Source organism: Festucalex cinctus, chromosome 21 (assembly GCF_051991245.1).
Source record: "Festucalex cinctus isolate MCC-2025b chromosome 21, RoL_Fcin_1.0, whole genome shotgun sequence".
In the NCBI taxonomy this organism is placed as follows: Eukaryota; Metazoa; Chordata; class Actinopteri; order Syngnathiformes; family Syngnathidae; genus Festucalex; species Festucalex cinctus.
In genome coordinates, this window is record NC_135431.1 from 20,677,407 (window position 1) to 20,697,458 (window position 20,052).

The 20,052-nt window shown below is 39.4% G+C and overlaps 1 protein-coding gene across 7 annotated transcripts in view; it reads right to left on the bottom strand.

Moving 5' to 3' along the window:
* Window positions 1–19,841, bottom strand: part of cfap206 (cilia and flagella associated protein 206) — a 103,940-nt gene extending 84,099 nt beyond the window's left edge. For 4 of the 7 annotated variants that reach the window (XR_013281101.1, XM_077509896.1, XM_077509892.1 and 1 more), the window contains exons 1-3: window positions 19,636–19,841; window positions 11,151–11,241; window positions 6,013–6,201 (exon numbers count right to left, since the gene is read on the bottom strand). Coding sequence is in view for 6 of the 7 variants with exons in the window: in XM_077509896.1 (XP_077366022.1) it covers window positions 6,013–6,201; window positions 11,151–11,241; window positions 19,636–19,737 (382 nt within the window). In the remaining variant the exon portion in view is untranslated. Of the gene's footprint in view, window positions 1–6,012; window positions 6,202–8,364; window positions 8,679–11,150; window positions 11,242–18,687; window positions 18,814–19,167; window positions 19,349–19,635 lie in introns of those variants that run through there. The other 3 variants (XM_077509893.1, XM_077509894.1, XM_077509895.1) reach the window with 3 other exon arrangements.
* Window positions 19,842–20,052: the final 211 nt, after the last annotated feature.

Genomic DNA, 20,052 nt, shown 5'->3' on the forward strand with positions numbered 1-20,052 from the left:
ATGCCACGACAACAGCGTGCGACGAAATAAAAAGCTTTCCATAACTTTTCATCTTCAACATCTTAAGATGAATCACACCAAGTTTGAAGATGATCGGATAAACTCTGTAGGAGGAGTTTGTTAAAATATGACCCCTATGAAATGGCCCAAAAAAATGGCAACACATTCCAAAGTAAATCAAAATGGCGGACGTCCTGTTAGGTTTAGCATATGGTTCAAAAAGAGTTTTTTGTACCTCGAGGGCTGTTATATACCTCTACAAATTTTGGTAACTCTAGGTGAAACGTACAGCCGGGTATGCTTTGTTAAAGAGGAGTTTTTTTTAGCTCAAAATGTGATGCCCGGCCCCTGGGGGACTTCCTGTTGGGTTTAGCACAGGGCACCAAGAGACTTTTTTGTACATCTTGGGCTGTTACATATGTCTACAAATTTTCGTAGCTCTTGCTGCTTCGTACAAATGGGAATGCTTCTTTAAGTATATATTTTTTCCTTTGCAAACAGTGCATGCCATGACAACAGCGTGCGACGAAATACAAAGCTTTCAATAACTTTTCATCTTCAAAATCTTAAGATGAATCACACCAAGTTTGAAGATGATCGGATAAACACTGTAGGAGGAGTTTGTTAAAATAAGACCCCAATGAAATGGCCAAAAAAATGGCAACACGTTCCAAAATAAATCAAAATGGTGGACTTCCTGTTAGGTTTAGCATATGGTTCAAAAAGAGGTTTTTGTAGGTCATAGCCTGTTACATATGTGTACCAGTTTTCGTAGCTCTAGATTAAACATACAACCGGCAATGCTTCGTGAAGTAAGAATTTTTAAACTCTAAATTTGATGCGCCGCCGCCGTCATATAGTATATCAAAAACTTTTCATTTTTCACAATGATGTTGTCCCAGGTGTTGAGATGGTACATCCCAAGTTTGAAGTCAATCGGGTTAACCGTGTAGGAGAAGCGGGCAAAAGTATGACCCCTGTAAATGTGCAAAAATTGGACATTTAAATACTCATACCTCACTTTCTGTCTATTTTAGGGTACACACTTCAAAGAGGTTTTTGTTCATTGGGATGTGCTACAGGTGCCACACAATTTTCATAGCCGTCGGAAAATCGTAGCGGGACAGGGATCCGTTTAACCTATGTAGGGGGCGCTAAGGAGCCATTTTTCTGTTATCATGTATGGCGACTTTAAAATATCAAATTTTTCGCCAGGCCTGATGTGCGTGTAAAGTTTGGTGAGTTTTCGTTCACGTTTAGTGTCTCAAAAATGCGATTGTTTGCGGAGAAGAAAAAGAATAATAATAAGAAGAATTCCTACAAAAACAATAGGGCCTCGCAGCGGCACCGCCGCTGCCGCTGCTCGGGCCCTAATAATAATTCTTACAAAAACAAGAGGGACCTCGCAGCGGTCGCTGCTCGGGCCCTAACTAGAGCTGCGAGCAGCTATAAAGGGCCCTCGCAACCCGGGCCACGTTGGGGTACTTGCACGTCGGGGTACTGGCACGTTGGGGTACTGTCAAATAGGACAAGGACCATCTAAAATGTTTTTGACAAGCCTTGTGTGTGCAAAGTTTAATCAAAACGCAAAATATGGTGTGCAATTCCCAAAATAAATTCAAAATGGCGGACTTCCTTTTAGGTTTAGCATACAGCTACAGAATACTTTTTGTAGGTCTTAGACTAATAGGTATGCCTCTGCATTTTCACAAATCTTGGTCAAGTCAAGTCATCTTTAGTTTTTTCGAGCTTGAATCAAATGCTCCATAAAAATGTATAGAGGGTGCGATTTATTGCAAATTTCAAAAGAAATCTCTAAAAATTCATGTTCATGACAAGTCTCATGCGTGTGCAAAGTTTCATGAGTTTTCACACATGTATAGACCAAAAAAAATAAGCAGCACTTTACTTGGCAAAAAATGCATCGCTATGGCAACAGCATGTGACAAAATAAAAAACTTTCAATAACTTTGCATCTTAAACATCTTAAGATGAAACACACCAAGTTTGAACACGGTCGGATGAATTTTTTACGAGGAGTTCGTGAAAATATGACCCCTAAGAAAGGCCACACAAAATGGCGACAAATCCCAACGTAAATAAAAAATGGCGGACTTCCTGTTTGGTTTAGCATATGGTTCCAAGAGACTCTTTTGTACATCGTGGGCTCTTATGTATGCCTCCAAATTATCATAGCGCTAGGTGAAACGTACAACCGGGAATGCTTCGTTAAAGAGGAGTTTTTTAGCACAAAATGTGATGCTCGGCCCCTGGGGAACTTCCTGTTGGGTTTAGTACATGGCGCCAAGAGACTTTTTTGTACATCGTGAGCTGTTACATATGTCTAGAAATTTTCGTAGCTCTAGCTGCTTCGTACAACTGGGAATGCTTCATTAAGAAGGATTTTTTTCCTTTGCAAAAAGTGCATGCCACGACAACAGCGTGCGACGAAATAAAAAGCTTTCAATAACTTTTCATCTTCAACATCTTAAGATGAATCACACCAAGTTTGAAGATGATCGGATAAACTCTGTAGGAGGAGTTTGTTAAAATATGACCCCTATGAAATGGCCAAAAAAAATGGCAACACATTCCAAAGTAAATCAAAATGGCGGACGTCCTGTTAGGTTTAGCATATGGTTCAAAAAGAGTTTTTTGTACCTCGAGGGCTGTTATATACCTCTACAAATTTTGGTAACTCTAGGTGAAACGTACAGCCGGGTATGCTTTGTTAAAGAGGAGTTTTTTTTAGCTCAAAATGTGATGCCCGGCCCCTGGGGGACTTCCTGTTGGGTTTAGCACAGGGCACCAAGAGACTTTTTTGTACATCTTGGGCTGTTACATATGTCTACAAATTTTCGTAGCTCTTGCTGTTTCGTACAAATGGGAATGCTTCTTTAAGTATATATTTTTTCCTTTGCAAACAGTGCATGCCATGACAACAGCGTGCGACGAAATACAAAGCTTTCAATAACTTTTCATCTTCAACATCTTAAGATGAATCACACCAAGTTTGAAGATGATCGGATAAACACTGTAGGAGGAGTTCGTTAAAATAAGACCCCAATGAAATGGCCAAAAAAATGGCAACACGTTCCAAAATAAATCAAAATGGTGGACTTCCTGTTAGGTTTAGCATATGGTTCAAAAAGAGTTTTTTGTAGGTCATAGCCTGTTACATATGTCTACCAATTTTCGTAGCTCTAGATTAAACGTACAACCGGCAATGCTTCGTGAAGTAAGAATTTTTAAACTCTAAATTTGATGCGCCGCCGCCGTCATATAGTATATCAAAAACTTTTCATTTTTCACAATGATGTTGTCCCAGGTGTTGAGATGGTACATCCCAAGTTTGAAGTCAATCGGGTTAACCGTGTAGGAGAAGCGGGCAAAAGTATGACCCCTGTAAATGTGCAAAAATTGGCAAAAATTGGACATTTAAATACTCATACCTCACTTTCTGTCTATTTTAGGGTACACACTTCAAAGAGGTTTTTGTTCATTGGGATGTGCTACAGGTGCCACACAATTTTCATAGCCGTCGGACAATCGTAGCGGGACAGGGATCCGTTTAACCTATGTAGGGGGCGCTAAGGAGCCATTTTTCTGTTATCATGTATGGCGACTTTAAAATATCAAATTTTTCGCCAGGCCTAATAAGAATTCCTTCAGGAACAATAGGGACCTCGCAGCGGTCGCTGCTCGGGCCCTAATAAGAATTCCTTGAAAAACAATAGGGCCTCGCAGCGGCACCGCCGCCGCCGCTGCTCGGGCCCTAATAATAATAAGAAGAATTCCTACAAAAACAATAGGGCCTCGCAGCGGCACCGCCGCCGCCGCTGCTCGGGCCCTAATAATAATAAGAAGAATTCCTACAAAAACAATAGGGCCTCGCAGCGGCACCGCCGCCGCCGCTGCTCGGGCCCTAATAATAAGAAGAATTCCTACAAAAACAATAGGGCCTCGCAGCGGCACCGCCGCTGCCGCTGCTCGGGGCCTAATAATAAAAAGAATTCCTACAAAAACAATAGGGCCTCGCAGCGGCACCGCCGCTGCCGCTGCTCGGGCCCTAATAATAATAAGAAGAATTCCTACAAAAACAAAAGGGCCTTGCAGCGGCACCGCCGCTGCTCGGGCCCTAATAATAATAATAAGAATTCCTACAAAAACAATAGGGCCTCGCAGCGGCACCGCCGCCGCCGCTGCTCGGGCCCTAATAATAAGAAGAATTCCTACAAAAACAATAGGGCCTCGCAGCGGCACCGCCGCTGCCGCTGCCCGGGGCCTAATAATAAAAAGAATTCCTACAAAAACAATAGGGCCTCGCAGCGGCACCGCCGCTGCCGCTGCTCGGGCCCTAATAATAATAAGAAGAATTCCTACAAAAACAAAAGGGCCTCGCAGCGGCACCGCCGCTGCTCGGGCCCTAATAATAATAATAAGAATTCCTACAAAAACAATAGGGCCTCGCAGCGGCACCGCCGCCGCCGCTGCTCGGGCCCTAATAAGAATTCCTTCAGGAACAATAGGGACCTCGCAGCGGTCGCTGCTCGGGCCCTAATAATAATAAGAAGAAGAATTCCTACAAAAACAATAGGGCCTCGCAGCGGCACCGCCGCCGGTGCCGCCGCTGCTCGGGCCCTAATAAGAATTCCTTCAGGAACAATAGGGACCTTGCAGCGGTCGCTGCTCGGGCCCTAATTAAAAGAACTCTCATATTGTGTCAATGATAACAGTTTTGAAAAAGCTATTTGCTATTGCATTCTCAGTGCTGCGCTTGCTTCACTATCTGACGATTTGAATCTATCTCATTGTAATCCAATGCATCAGAGTTATCTCTGACAAGCAACCGTAGTTGCCAATGATGTCTGGCTGGACATCGACAATGATGCTGCCCGTCCTGCCTTTAACGTCTTGCCCAAGGACACTTTTATATCGGACAGTCAGAGCCATGATTCAAACTGAACAACTCGGTCTAAGACTAGGGGTGTCAAACTCATATTAGCTCAGGGGCCGCATGGAGGAAAATGTATTACCAAGTGGGCCGGATCGGTAAAATAAAGGTATATAACTTAAAAACAATGGTGACCCCCTTCGCTTCTGGCTGTTTTACTGGATTTTGACAGATTTTTGCAAAGCCCACAAAATATTGTGATCTATTGTTATAAAATCATGGAACCTCCCAAAAGAAAGATTAGAGTCCCTTCATTCATCAAGAATATAAAATGATATTTGCATGTTTCAATTTTTCAGCTATTAGCGTTAGAATATAGCTAAGTTTCATCATTATTCACAAACCTGTTGAAAACACTGGGGAAAAGAGCTTGTTGCAACATGGCCCTGGTTGATCTCTTATACTCTCCAGCCACCTGCTGGCCGTTTTTGTAATAACTATCATTGCTTCAACCGTTCTTTTCAGTTCAGAGGCTGCATCAAAGCCTTCTGTATGCTCTATCATAAAAAAAAAACTAAAAAAAAACACATATAAATACGTCTTTGGGACACTCTTAATATTTAAAATAGAACATATTTATATGTTTTTGGAAGCAAATGAGTTAATGACGTTATAAGGATGTTAATCCTTGTTATATCTATTTGTGTTACCATTAATTGAATTTGTGTGGTATTTAACACGTTTATGTTTGTGTGTAAAATAATGACATCCAGGACGATTCCCCGTACAAGTTGCACTGCTCACCTGAGGACTGCTTGTGAAATTATAAATGGTTATGGTTTGATTGTGGCCATCTGATTAATTGTTCCGACAGTACAAATCATTTCTTACTTCATCTCGCAGGCCGGATTAAACCCCTTTGCGGGCCTGATCCGGCCCGCGGGCCATATGTTTGACACCCCTGGTCTAGACGAACTCACTGAGACATTTGTTCACATTTGTCCAGTTCCGTCAAGTCCAAGTCAAATCACTGTGCATGGCAGGCTTTAGTGCCCTTGATCACAAACTCCCCATTGTGTTTTCTGTCCCCTTTGCTGATTTGACCTTTGCCCATTTACCTGTAGTTTCTTGAACAGAGGTCACATCTGAAGGTGAGCCCATGCCAGAGCTTAGCAGAATGTACGTGATGATTTTACGGTAAAGGACTTCTAACTGGTCTCTCGTTTTCATCCTGCTGTCGATGATCTCCCTGCTCACTTGGTTTAGTTTGGATTCCAGCATCCAGTTGATTTCCTTAAGGAACTCTCCTGTGTGGGAAAATAGTGTCATGGTTGTTGTTAAGTTGAAGACATTACAGTCAGCTTCAATACCCTCATTTTTTTGCCACCTCGGGATCTCTGACACAGAGTAAACATTTGTGAGCGTTTCATTTTAAGCGTGTATTATTAATACTAGAATTGTTGTAGTGATGTATTTTACTTCAGCCATCTATGCGAATTTAAAGGAATATGTGGGTTTAGTGATGCTGTATATGTCAAATTGAGAGCTGTCTTGTGTTTATCACATTGTGTTGGATGTTTGGAACAAATGTAATCTTCCAAAAGCCATTTGGTTGGCCCTTTGAGGCATTCTGCAAAGATATAGTTGTACGAAGAGCATTGACCCACTGGTTCAGAAAAATGGTAACTGTAGCTTGTTAAAAATGCGTGAACTATCCTTCTAAGAAAAGAGTATCTTGTCAACAAAACTTGCTAATCGGACCAAAGGAAAGTCAGTGCGCCACCGAACGCAGGTGAAACCGTAAAGATCCACAAAATTTACGATCCGGCAGCTGCACGTGCGTTAGCTAACCACTGTCAGTTCACGCGGAGGGCAACTCTAAAGTTGGCCAAAGGTTACGGCCCAAGTTTTCGTGCAACTATAGTGCTCCCAATGGTCACAAAATAATACAGCACAAAATTAACTGTAAGCCTGTGGCGCACTCTAGTGGCCAAAAGAAATCCATATGAATAATTAGGGTATCTATCCGAAGGGTAGCTACACACCGGAGGGTGTGTTCCAACTACAGTGGGATCACACTCCTCAGCCTCCCTGGTAAGGTCTATTCAGGGGTGCTGGAGAGGAGGGTACGTCGGGAAGTCGAATCTCGGATTCAGGAGGAGCATGGTGGTTTTCGTCCTGGCCGTGGAACAGTGGACCAGCTCGACACCCTCAGCAGGGTCCTCAAGGGTGCATGGGAGTTCACTCAACCAGTCCACATGTGTTTTGTGGATTTGGAAGAAGGCATTCGACCGTGTCCCTCCTGTGGGGGGTGCTTCGGGAGTCCGGGGTACCGGGCCCCTTGGTACGGGCTGTTCGGTCCCTGTACGACCGTTGCCAGAGTTTGGTCAGCATTGCAGGCAGTAAGTCGGATTCGTTTCCAGTGAGGGTTGGACTCCGCCAAGGCTGCCCTTTTTCACCGATTCTGTTCATAACTTTTATGGACAGAATTTCTAGGCGCAGCCAAGGCGTTGAGGGGGTCCGGTTTGGTGGCCTCAGCATTGCATCTCTGCTCTTTGCAGATGATGCGGTGCTGTTGGCTTCATCAAGCCGTGATCTCCAACTCTCACTGGAGCGGTTCGCAGCCGAGTGTGAAGCGGATGGGATGAGAATCAGCACCTCCAAATTCGAGACCATGGTCCTCAGTCGGAAAAGGGTGGCGTGTCCTCTCCGGGTCGGGGATGAGATCCTGCCCCAAGTGGAGGTGTTCAAGTATCTTGGGGTCTTGTTCACGAGTGAGGGCAGGATGGAGCGGGAGATCGCCAGGCGGATCGGTGCAGCATCTGCAGTGATGCGGACTCTGTATCGGTCCGTCGTGGTGAAGAACTGAGCCAATAGGCAAAGCTCTCAATTTACCGGTCGATCTACGTTCCAACCTTCACCTATGGTCACGAGCTGTGGGTCGTGACCAAAAGAATGAGATCCCGGATCCAAGCGGCCGAAATGAGTTTCCTCCGCAGGGTGTCCCTTAAAGATAGGGTGAGAAGCTCGGACATCCGGGAGGGAATCAGAGTCAAGCCTCTGCTCCTCCGCGTTGAGGTGTTCCGGGCATTTCCCACCGGCGGGAGGCCCCGGGGACGACCCAGGACACGCTGGAGAGACTATGTCTCTCGGCTGGCCTGGGAACGTCTTGGGATCCCGCCGGAGGAGCTGGTTGAAGGGAGATCTGTGTTTCCCTCCTAAAGTTGCTGCCCACGCGACCCGACCTCGGATAAGCGGAAGAAGATGGATGGATCATGGATGGATGGATGATGGATGGATGGATGGATGGATGGATGGATAATTGGGCTAATATGTAGGACTGGGCATATTTTTGAGTAGCCAATAAAGTTAGTTACCTTAACATGTTACGTCCAAAGAAAAGGTTGAGTAATATTATTTTGAAGTAACGCTACTCTTACTTGAGTACAATTTTTGGCTACTCTACCCACCTCTGGAAGACACAAGGATGAGGAGACAAGGATTTTGAATTTGATCACTCGCGAGGACAAGCGAACAGAGATGTGTTCAGATCACATGCTCCCTGCCCCTTCTGACACAACTTCATACTTCTCTTTTATTTGGGGTTTGTCTTAAAAAAAATACACACAAAAGATCACACGCTTGCTTCTAAGGGAGTTGGGGGAGATAGCAGCAATGTGACAAATAAATACAGCAGTCATAAACACAGGAGACATCTTTTAACCATAAAAGTTTTACAATCACTAGTCTTTGAAGGTTGTTTACTGCCCTGGAGTGAAGTTCTTCATTCCCGCATTCCACTCGGAACAAATGTCCTGATGTTAGATACGCTTGCAGGAGCTCCAGATACTGAAATGTTGAATACATGCTTTACAATTAATTCTATGTAAAGTAAAAAGTAGTCATTAAAAAATTTATTCAAGTAGAAGTAAAAAAGTATTCACTGAAAAGAATACTCAAGTATTGGGTAACTGCTTGAACATTGTCTGATTTATTTTTTTAAAACAATGTAATCAGACAAAAATATACATTTTTGTTGGGGTGAACCCTCTGTTGACACAAAAAATATCAGGCTATGAGTTTACAGGCGAGTAAGCCATTGAAATCACACATTCAGTTCAATTTGCAAAGTTAAATTAAGTTAACTATATTAGAGTAGGATTTCTGATGATTAATGTATTAAATCTGAGTGTACACTGAAAATATTGCGGTCACTAAATTTCTGTTAATACCCATCCAGCATAACAATTAGAAATGTGTACTTTTTAGCCTAAATCTTTTATGTTTACGTATGCTATCATTGCTACATTGAATAAGACGTGTATATGTTTTCTTACCAGGTTCTTTACATTACATTACAGGTTCTTTTCATTACATGGAGTCAAGTGTTTATCTGTTACCAAAACTATCTTTACCGTGAATAATTTGATACTTAGTGGCTATCGCCAATTCATGCCTCCATACAATAATAATATATGTGGCGTGATCTGTTTCATTTATGGCAACAGTAAACAAAGTGTTTGCAAAAGAGTCTATGTGAAAAGGTCCTTTTCAACACTTAAGAAAAATACCTGCCTAACCACAGCAAAAAGGGAATTTAGGTCAAACTTACCGTGACATGTTAACTCAAGTTTGATGTGGATTTATTTATTTTTTTTATCCGAAATGTCCATTTGTTTCAGCAGACACATAACACACCACATTATAAAGCTGTTACTCTGCATGGTGTGTAAAGTAAACATGCTAATTATTAGGGATGTCACAATAAGGGCAATATCGTGATATTAAAACTGCCACAATATCGGCGTCGTCATGTTCACAATATTTAAAAGGAACACATTTGTTAAAAAAAAGTCAGGTTGAGTTCCATTTGTGCAGTTCAGGCACCCTCGACTGGCTAGATTATTAGTGCTATTTAATTTTCATTAGGGATGTTTTGGCCTTCTATGTTTAAAATCTATGCTAATTGTCAGATAAAGTGGAACCTAATTTGCTTGTGAAGCGATCAATGTGTGCTTGCATTAGCAAGTAAGTGCCTCAGTATTGTTATTTGAGATTGTAAAGTGGTTTATATGCATTGCTGTTATGTAGAAAAGCACAATATTGCTGTTTTGTTTTTAGTATGAGCTCTTTTTTTACAATATTGTGATCTTTTTTAAATATCGCCAACGCCCCCACAATATCGTGATAATTATCATATCGTGACCTTCATATCGTGATAATATCGTATCTTGATGTTTGGATATCGTTACATCCCTACTAATTATATGAGGCCATGGGTGTTCGGCTTCGTCCTCTCCCGCTGCTATGTTCCAAATGCCGCTCGCTAGTGATTCCGCTGCCTGTGGTCATGTGACTGCATTATGTCTAATTGGTAGAATGTTAAGGGAAGGACTCGTCATGTGATTATTGTTGCTACGTCTGATTGGTGAAACGCAGTCATGTGGCAGAACGGCTGTTGGCGTCTCTGGTAAAGATAATGGAAAAAAAAGGAGAAAAACAAAAAGTAACGACTTTAGTGTAGCCAAATATAGCGGAGTAAGAGTAGCGATCCTTCTTCACACATCTACTCAAGTAAAAGTAAAAAGTATTGTGTGGTAAAACTACTCTTAGAAGTATATATATATTTTTTTTAAAGGTTACTCAAGTACATGTAACGGAGTAAATGTAACTCGTTACTACCCACCTCTGGTGTCTTCTCATTCTTTCTTCCGTGTATTATTAAATGTTAAAGGGGTAACTTAACAGTCACTACGCACAAATAACAATGGCTGCGTACGTCTAAATAAAGTTTCTACAAAGTGTATTAAACTGGAAATGATTTTTGAAAAATGAATCTCAGTTATGTGAGTAACAACCAAATAAATAATGTAGAGCAAATGTCATGACAGCCGGGGTTCCTTTTAAAACCTGTTACAATTATAGTTAAAGCTGCTCTATGTAACAATTTTCCCCAAAATGTCTTTACAATTGCCTTTTTATTTGACCATTTATGGCTCAAACATCTTCTAATTAGCACATTAAGACCTTAGCTGATCCTGCAAGCCTCTGGCTAATAGTTCAAGTTCGAATTTCCCACCCGTTGTCTGCACGTGACCTCATGCACATGCAGTGTGTATGTGACAAAGTGAGCGTGCAGTTTCATTTTGCAGCCACACCTGGCAGTAGCGATTCAAAAGTTCAATTTCCTGCATTGAGCAGCTTTAATATACAGCAACAAGAACAATTGTGAAATATACGAAAATTATTTACTTACTTCTAGAGGTGTAATTCATGCCAAAATACGCTTGCATCTTGATTGTGTCAAGGGACGGGCTGCATGTAGCTGTGAGTGTCTCCATGGACAGCTGGAAAGAATATTTCCAAAGAAATACTGTCAATTAAAGAGTTTTTAGGTTCAATGTCCGCACATTGTGAACTCAAGTAAGGATAAGACATTGATCTAGAATTTATTCAAAGCGATGGACTTTATGGCCAATTTTTTCAGGCTACTATAAATATGTGAACACAGATGGGAGAGTGCTGCTGTGAAACCCGGAGTACCCGGTGAAGACCCACGCAGGCATGGGGAAGAACATGCAAACTCCACCCAGGAAGGCCGGCGATGTGGTTATATAAATATATATATATATATATATATATATATATATATATATATATATATATATATATATATATTAGGGGTGTTAAAAAAATCGATTCGGCAATATATCGCGATACGACAGCACGCAATTCTCGAATCGATTCAATAGGCAGCCGAATCTATTTTTTTAATGTCCATTTTTGATGGAAAAATATTCAACAAAACGTCTAACTTTCACACCTTAAGCATGGAAGAATATTATATTAATGGAGCATTAAGCCATAATATTTTATTTCAATGCTGTTCTAACATGAAAAAGGTTACAACCTGTTTGTCAAATACAGTGGCTCACAGTTATAACACTGAAGTTCAATAAGATCAATAAATAAATACATTTTCATGATATTTTCCAAATTTGAGTAAAAAAAATAATCGCAAGAATCGACTTGTAAATTCATATTGGGATTAATCGGTATCGCATCGAATCGTGACCTATGAATCGTGATACGGACCGAATCGTCAGGTACAAGGCAATTCACACCCCTAATATATATATATATATATATATATATATATATATATATATATATATATATATATATATATATATATATATATAAAAGAATCAAGATTCTCATTTATTAATCGAATCGAATCGATATTTACATCCCAAAATCGATTTTATTTAAATTACAAATGAAGAAGAAGGGGAAAAGGCAGTTGTAGCCCACATGCTGCTTTTTGTGGAAAAAGGCACTTCCAATACAAAATTAATAAATGTTTAAACAAAACAAAAACAAAGACACTTTAATGTCTCTATTTGTCATTTTGTCTTGCAGAGCAGACTGGAGTCGATCATGACAATGTTGTGCATATCTGTAAATTGAAGCAGAAATCATTTGTCAATCAAATCATTTTGAAAATCGTTTGAATCGAGAATCAAAAATCGATTCTGAATCGAATCGCAGACCCAAAAGTCGTAATCGAATCGAATCGTGAGACAGTCAAAGATTCCCAGCCCTAGGGCTGCACAATATATCGAAAAAATATCGATATCGCGATATTGGCCCTTGCAATATGCATATTGTAAAGGCACGCAATAAGTTTTATATGGAATTTTATGCTTTTTATATGAATTTGACCAGTCAGATGCTAACTAAAATGTGCATCGCCATTCAATAGTTGAAAATTATCAAGACATAATTACAATTAATTAACTAAGATTACATGAAGGTTGCTTATTTTGCCCCATGAAAAATGTTTTTCTTTCATTAGGGAATAAAAATGTAATTTCCAAAGGTAAATGTTAAATATCGCAATAATATCGATATCGCTATGTTCAGCAAGTATATCGCATATCGCATGTTTTTCCAATATCGTGCAGCCCTAATATATATATATATATATATATATATATATATATATATATATATATATATATATATATATATATATATATATATATATATTAGTGCTGTCAAAGTTAAAGCGTTAACTAATTAATTAATCACAAAAAATTATCGCATTAATCATTGTATTACCACAGATTAATCACACTATTAATTGACTGCAGATGATCCTTTTTAGCCAACAGTGGATGGTTACATTAAAGGTAGCTGTTGGAGTTTGAGCAATAAACATAACTACATGCATTAAAGTAAAGCATTTAATAAATGTTTACATATGCCGTAGGTCATTTTTTCCCATTTGAAATTATGCAAATAATGAATTGATTAGAAAAAGCAGGATGAGCGTGTGCAATAATGGTGAGGAATAATTGAGGGATGTCTTTTCAACAACTTGGCAAACAAATTTAAACTGTACATCTTGTAAAATGTCTTTTCACCGACTTAAAAATTACGGCATCTAACCTTTCACTTTTCAACCAAATTTAGATCATAAAAGGACGTCTTTTTAGAGGTGTCTTTTCAATGACTTGAAAATGACAACTTTTCACCTTTCACATTTCAACCACTGCGACTGGCTGGCAACTAGTTATTTCAGGGTGTACTGCCCGATGCCAGCTGGGATAGGCCCCAGCACCCCCACAACCCTTGTGAGGAATAAGTGGTTAAGAATGGATGGGCATTATAACCAAATGAAGACGTTTTTTTAGACGGACACGTTGGCATCTTTTCAACATCCTTCAGCCAATTTTTGCTGGGCCTTGGGCGTTTTGCAGCAGCTACTGTTGAAGTAGTAAAGATGCTCATAGAAACATTTGGTTCAGATTGATTGCAGTTTATGACATCAAATAACGAAATTTGTTTACATCTAGTGTTAGACTGCCCCAGCCAGTAATGTAGTGGGAAGGAGTGGGTTTGGCTGGCTCCTAGCTTTCAGCTAAAAAAACGACTGTTTAACCTTTTAATAAAACATGAATAACTTAATTATTCTCTCGGTACTGATTCACCTGAGAGCGTTTGAGATTGCTCATTGCATCACATTAGAAACGAGAGTTTGGAAAGTAATAGGGGTGTTAAAAAATAAATAAACAAATAAATTCGGCAATATCGCGATATTACAGCACGCAATTCTCAAATCGATTCAATAGGCAGCCAAATCGATTTTTAAACATCCATTTTTGATGGAAAAATATTCAACAAAACGTGTTACTTCGGGTAAGTGTTCACACCTTAAGCATGGAATTATGTTACATTAATGCAGTGCTTCTTAAATTCCCAGGGGGGTTCGTTTGACCTCGGAGAACATGCTTTTTTATTTTTTTTTTCGTTTGATTTTTTTTAATGTCCTAGAATAAAGTGCAATTGCACCTCCACTACATTAGGGGGCAGTGGCGCTCTCATTATTGGCAGAGTGTGCGCAGGGAGCATTCGCTCGGTGGTGTAGGGATTTTGTTTGCACTGAGCATGCGCGCTTTGCACACAGCAAAAAATAAAAATAAAAATCTGCACAAATTATTTTATATTTTTGTTTTGCAGGTTAAAGTTTTTTTTGTTTTTTTTAAATATTGTGCTCCTTAGTTAATGTTGGTGATCAGTTTGAATGCATTATTATTTATTGGTTTTATGTAATTTTATTTTTCCGTATCATATTGTTTGACATGGTCAGTCAAAAAATGTTTATTTAATTTTATTTTTGGATTTCAGATGCACATTAAATCTTTTCTGCTACAGTTAATAAAGCAATTCTTTGTTGTAAGTTGGTCCATATTTCTTTCTTTTTTTATTCTCTTATACGTTAATACGGATACAGTGTTATGCAGAGGTGTGCTTATGACAATTTTATAGACAAATGATACTATTTATAGTCACGTGGGTGTGTGTGGGGGGTGGGGGGGGGGAGATGTTTTCTTCTTACTGGGGGGGCATGACAGAAAATAACTGAGAAGCACTACATTAATGGAACACTCCTAGGGCCAAGGTTAAGCCATTTCAATGCTGTTCAAACATGAAACAGATTACAACCTGTTTGTTTAAATACAGTATAAGACTGAAGTTTCAGATAAATAAATAATAAATGTTAATACAAATCTTACAGTGTACATGTACAAGTTTACTGATTAGTATTTTCTAAATTTGAGTAAAAAAAAATTGCAACCATCGATTTATAAATTTGTATCGGGATTAATTGAGATACTAATTAAGCACTAATCAGTCTGAAATGTGAAATTATAAAACAGTTATTTATGGCGGCTATTTTGAAAAATGCTGCCAAGGGCGCCATTGCATAAGTGGGTTGTTTGTTTGTTTTTTTTCTTTGTTTTTTGCAATTTTTCCCCACTATATCATCTCCTCATGATGCAAATGGTTCAATTTTTTTCTGTTTCCTCAAAATCTGGATTACTTAGTCTGAGGCGATTATTATAAGAAGGCGTTGATATCCAAACATTTTTGGGAACGTACTTGGCTACAAGTGAAAAATGCACAATTCCTTTATATTGTAATGTATGGAGAGAAATTTGTGTCTTTATTTTCAATCAAACAAAAAAGGAATTTGCAATCAAAAAAATTTTTCAATCAAACAAAAAGGGGATTTGCAATCAAAAAAAAATTTCAATCAAACAAAAAGGGGATTTGCAACCTCAAATAAATTTTAATCAAACAAAAAAGGGTTTTCATATAAAATAAAAATTTGCAAACAAAAAAAAACATTTCAAACATGGATTTGTATTTTAATAAAATCTTTTGCAAACATTTTTTTCGTTTTGTTTGCGAATCTGTTTTTTGGTTGCGAATCTGTTTTTTGGTTGCGAATCTGTTTTTTGATTGAAACCTGTTTTTTGGTTGCGAATCTTTTTCTGTGTTGTGTGGGCGGGGTCCTCCGTTCAACTGATGATAGAAGCCTTGTCATTGGTCAGCTTGGAAGCCGCTGCGACAACTTTCATTGGTCAGATAGGAATGGGGGTGTGACAATGTTCGTCTGACTATTTCCTGGTTCATTTTGTCCAGTCGCCGCCAGCATCGAGGTAAATATAAACCCCCCCCCTCACTTCTAGTTTTCCGTTTTGTTTATCTGACATTTATCTAAAAGCAACCCTTGATCTATCGTTTATCCGGTGATTTGTTCTAATCATTACAATTAACGTAATCACTCACTCAGCATTGCTTAGCCATGTTAGCTAGCTAGGTAACTGATGGTCCGATACATGATACATACATACATACATACATTTGTTTCACATACAGGCAGGGCTGGGAATCGAATTTATTTACACTAGCTGCTTCCCCTAAATCTTGGATGTTTGAAGTAGAGATTCAATTCGTGATAATTCTGTGATTATTATTTATTGGTCCTGGTTGTTTACTGTACGAGTCAGGTTGAAAAAGAGGGGGAACTCATGCACCGTCAAAGCGGTGACATTGCTACTACTAGGATCCAGGCCACGTAAACGTTTGATTTTGGTTAGTCTAGTCATGAATCGTGATGTTTTGTTGGTACGAGAAACGGCCCAAATAAACGGCCTGCTGAGATAGCTGTTATTATGCTTATTCCTGATTATTTTATTACATTACATCATTACATTAATAAAATGCTAATTATTAATCACTTATGAGAAGTTCTGGTCATTGAAATAAGTAGCCTCTGCTACATTTATTATGTCTTGGGTGTTTGAAATACAGAGGAAGTGACTGAAATTACGTAATATAAATACATTTAGTTCCTGTGATTGTTTCATTGTAGTTTTCCTGTTTCAATAATGTTCAAAACATGTGTCAAACATAACTTTGTCAGAATTTTTTTTTACATGTTTGGTACTTAATTCAAGCACACTTTTCTTTACTTTTTAGATGCAGAAGATGAAGTTGGTGGTTGGTCACCTCTCTTCATGAGGTGATGCTGTGGATAACTGAGCAGGGCCACAAGCACCTGCTTATGTCAGACAGAGAGCAATTTAAAATATCAATAAACTTTGACCACAATTGTGAGGTACAAATGCCAGGTCACACATTATGTTACCCCCTGCACAAACACCATTACATTTCCAACTGCTCATATGAGTGATTACCATTTCTTTAAATCACATCTACTGACTGCTATCACCTTTGATGCCAGATTTGACACAGTGTAATTGAAAGGGCAAAAAAAAAATCACATCCATTTCATTTTTTTTGAGTAATTACAGGCTGTTCCTACCAAAATGTTTGTTTTAAGTTTAACAGTTCATTTTCTGAGCTTTCTTGATTTCTTGTTGGCAGGCCAATCATTTCTTGAGAAAAATGTCTGTATAAAATCTATAAAATGCTGAATAATTGACTGGTTGTTAGTTCATATGCATGCTTTTTTTTATGAAATAAAAGTTAAACTGTTTTACACAGGAATTTATTTTCATTTTTTACATAAATTTAAATGACCCTTTGGGCCGCGAGACACTAGCACTAGAAGCAACATTGAGAGTCTGCAAATAAATGACGCGACCAAAACTCAAGGACTCCTTGTTTGGATTGATTTGCCGTAAAGCAACAAGTCTTTCCTCAGGTAAACGACAGTGGATGTCAGGTATAACGATCCCGTGTTCACCGTGATGGTCCAAGGGTAGTGTCTCTTCAGCTTGCTGGATCTGTAATATCAAATACATTTATGAAAGCTACAGTAACTCCAAGAACTTTTACTCATATAAAGTTTTTTCCTCTGGTTATGTACGCTTTTACCAGCAATAAAACTGCCCTGGCCTGCTCCTCTTACAGTAAACATGCATCTCGCTATGTCTACATTTTCTACCCCTTGGTCTGCTCGCACTCTAAAAGAAAAAATCTAGTCAGTGTAATTGCAAAAGTACACCTACAACTCAGATTCCCCTTCTGTTTAAATCTGACTCATACAGTAAACAACCAGGACCAATAAATAATAATCACAGAATTATCACGAATTTAATCTCTACTTCAAACATCCAAGATTTAGGGAAAGCAGCTAGTGTAAATAAATTCGATTCCCAGCCCTGCCTGTATGTGAAACAAATGCAAAGGTTTCTTTATCAGTATAAAAAAAAACAACAAAACGTCATCCTAACAGCTATCCCAAATTAGCCGTATATTTGTGTTTTGACTGCCAACAACATAGCTTCATGACTGACTCATGTATCGGACCATCAGTTACCTAGCTAGCTAACATGGCTAAGCAATGCTGAGTGAGTGATTACGTTAATTGTAATGGTTAGAACAAATCACCGGATAAACGATAGATCTAGGGTTGCTTTTAGATAAATGTCAGATAAACAAAACGGAAAACTAGAAGTGGGGGGGGTGTCATATTTACCTCGATGCTGGCGGCGACTGAACAAAATGAACCAGGAAATAGTCAGACGAACATTGTCACACCCCCATTCCTATCTGACCAATGAAAGTTGTCGCAGCGGCTTCCAAGCTGACCAATGACAAGGCTTCTATCATCGGTTGAACGGAGGACCCCGCCCACACAACACAGAAAAAGATTCGCAACCAAAAAACAGGTTTCAATCAAAAAACAGATTCGCAACCAAAAAACAGATTCGCAACCAAAAAACAGATTCGCAAACAAAACGAAAAAAATGTTTGCAAAAGATTTTATTAAAATACAAATCCATGTTTGAAATGTTTTTTTTTGTTTGCAAATTTTTATTTTATATGAAAACCTTTTTTTGTTTGATTAAAATTTATTTGAGGTTGCAAATCCCCTTTTTGTTTGATTGAAATTTTTTTTTGATTGCAAATCCCCTTTTTGTTTGATTGAAAATAAAGACACAAATTTCTCTCCATAGTAATGCCCCTACGTGTGATGAATGATGCACGCAGCCACTGAACCAATCTGATCGCTTTTAATCCAACAACAACAGCGGTAACAAACGCAATCAACACGAGTTACTGTTAGCCGCAACTCACGCTCACACACTCCCCACACAGACTCCCGAACTGAGCCCCAACTTCCTCAACTCCCCCCTCCGGTCTCTCTCACGTCACATCCTACTTAGTTGGCCCCGCCCTCAAACACGCACAACAATGAACAGACATTACAAGACATTACAATATGTAGGAGCTGCTGAACTATTTATAGATATACTTATTCATGTTTCCCTCAAATCACACCAGATTGAGTACTTCAAATTTGGGGGTGGGGAGAATCATCACAATTTGTACCACAATTATTATTATTATTGTTATGTTTTTAACATTTAGGGTGGTGTTTAATCTACCACCCCCAGCCCCCCGGGTCAACGTAACGTATTTGCATTGCCATTGCCCGGTAATGTTACCTTTGTGGAGAGTGCACTGTCGTCTTGAAATATTGGAGTGATCTGGTTTGCACCCTCAGAGGTTTGTGGAATTCCCAAGTCTTGGTCACTTTTGTACACACAACATACTGGCGAGTGTGAGCATTTGTGCTCCTGCTCTGCTTACCCCCTGCTTGTGTTGCTCTTCTGAGGCAGCCGTCACCAAGAATGTCAAAGTAGCAGGCCTACGTGACGTCATTGCAGGGACTCGTTGACGCTACGTTTACGTGCGTCGTTATTTAACTTTAGACTATACAGTGTTGACAACGCAGTTGAAATGTTTAGTGACTTTTGAGACCTTTACAGACTTTTTGGTGTGTTATCAAAGACTCAATGAGACCTCCCCGGGGAAAAACAACAGAAGAAAAAAAATTGCAAAGTCATTACATTTGTGCCGCGAAGACGAATTCAGACTAATCTCTCAAAAAGCATATGAATGGATCTTCTTACCTCGACCATGTCTATCGACAACGCGTCTCCTCTCACTGTACAATCGTGTAGTAATTCCCGAATGATAGTTTCAACAACAGTTTCAACCAGAGCCCGAGACATGTCTATAATTGTGAAAGCAGTCGCGTAGTACTGATGTGTTTTTGGCTAGGTTGCCACAGCAACAGCGGCTTGACTGAAGACTGGCGTCCATAGAGTGTGCTGTGGTTATCTTTTTGACAGTGCCGTAGAGTTTGGCCAATTCGGTTTCAGAGCTACAAAGCTGATTGGTCAACTGCTGGTCACATGACATATGGACGCCATGTTGTTACCATGTTGCTGCGATTTTGTCATGTATTACAGTTGGCGTTTCGACTTTCCAATCATGGCTTGTTGCGTAGGATGGCGTTGCTCACTTGTTGATAATGTGTTTGGTAT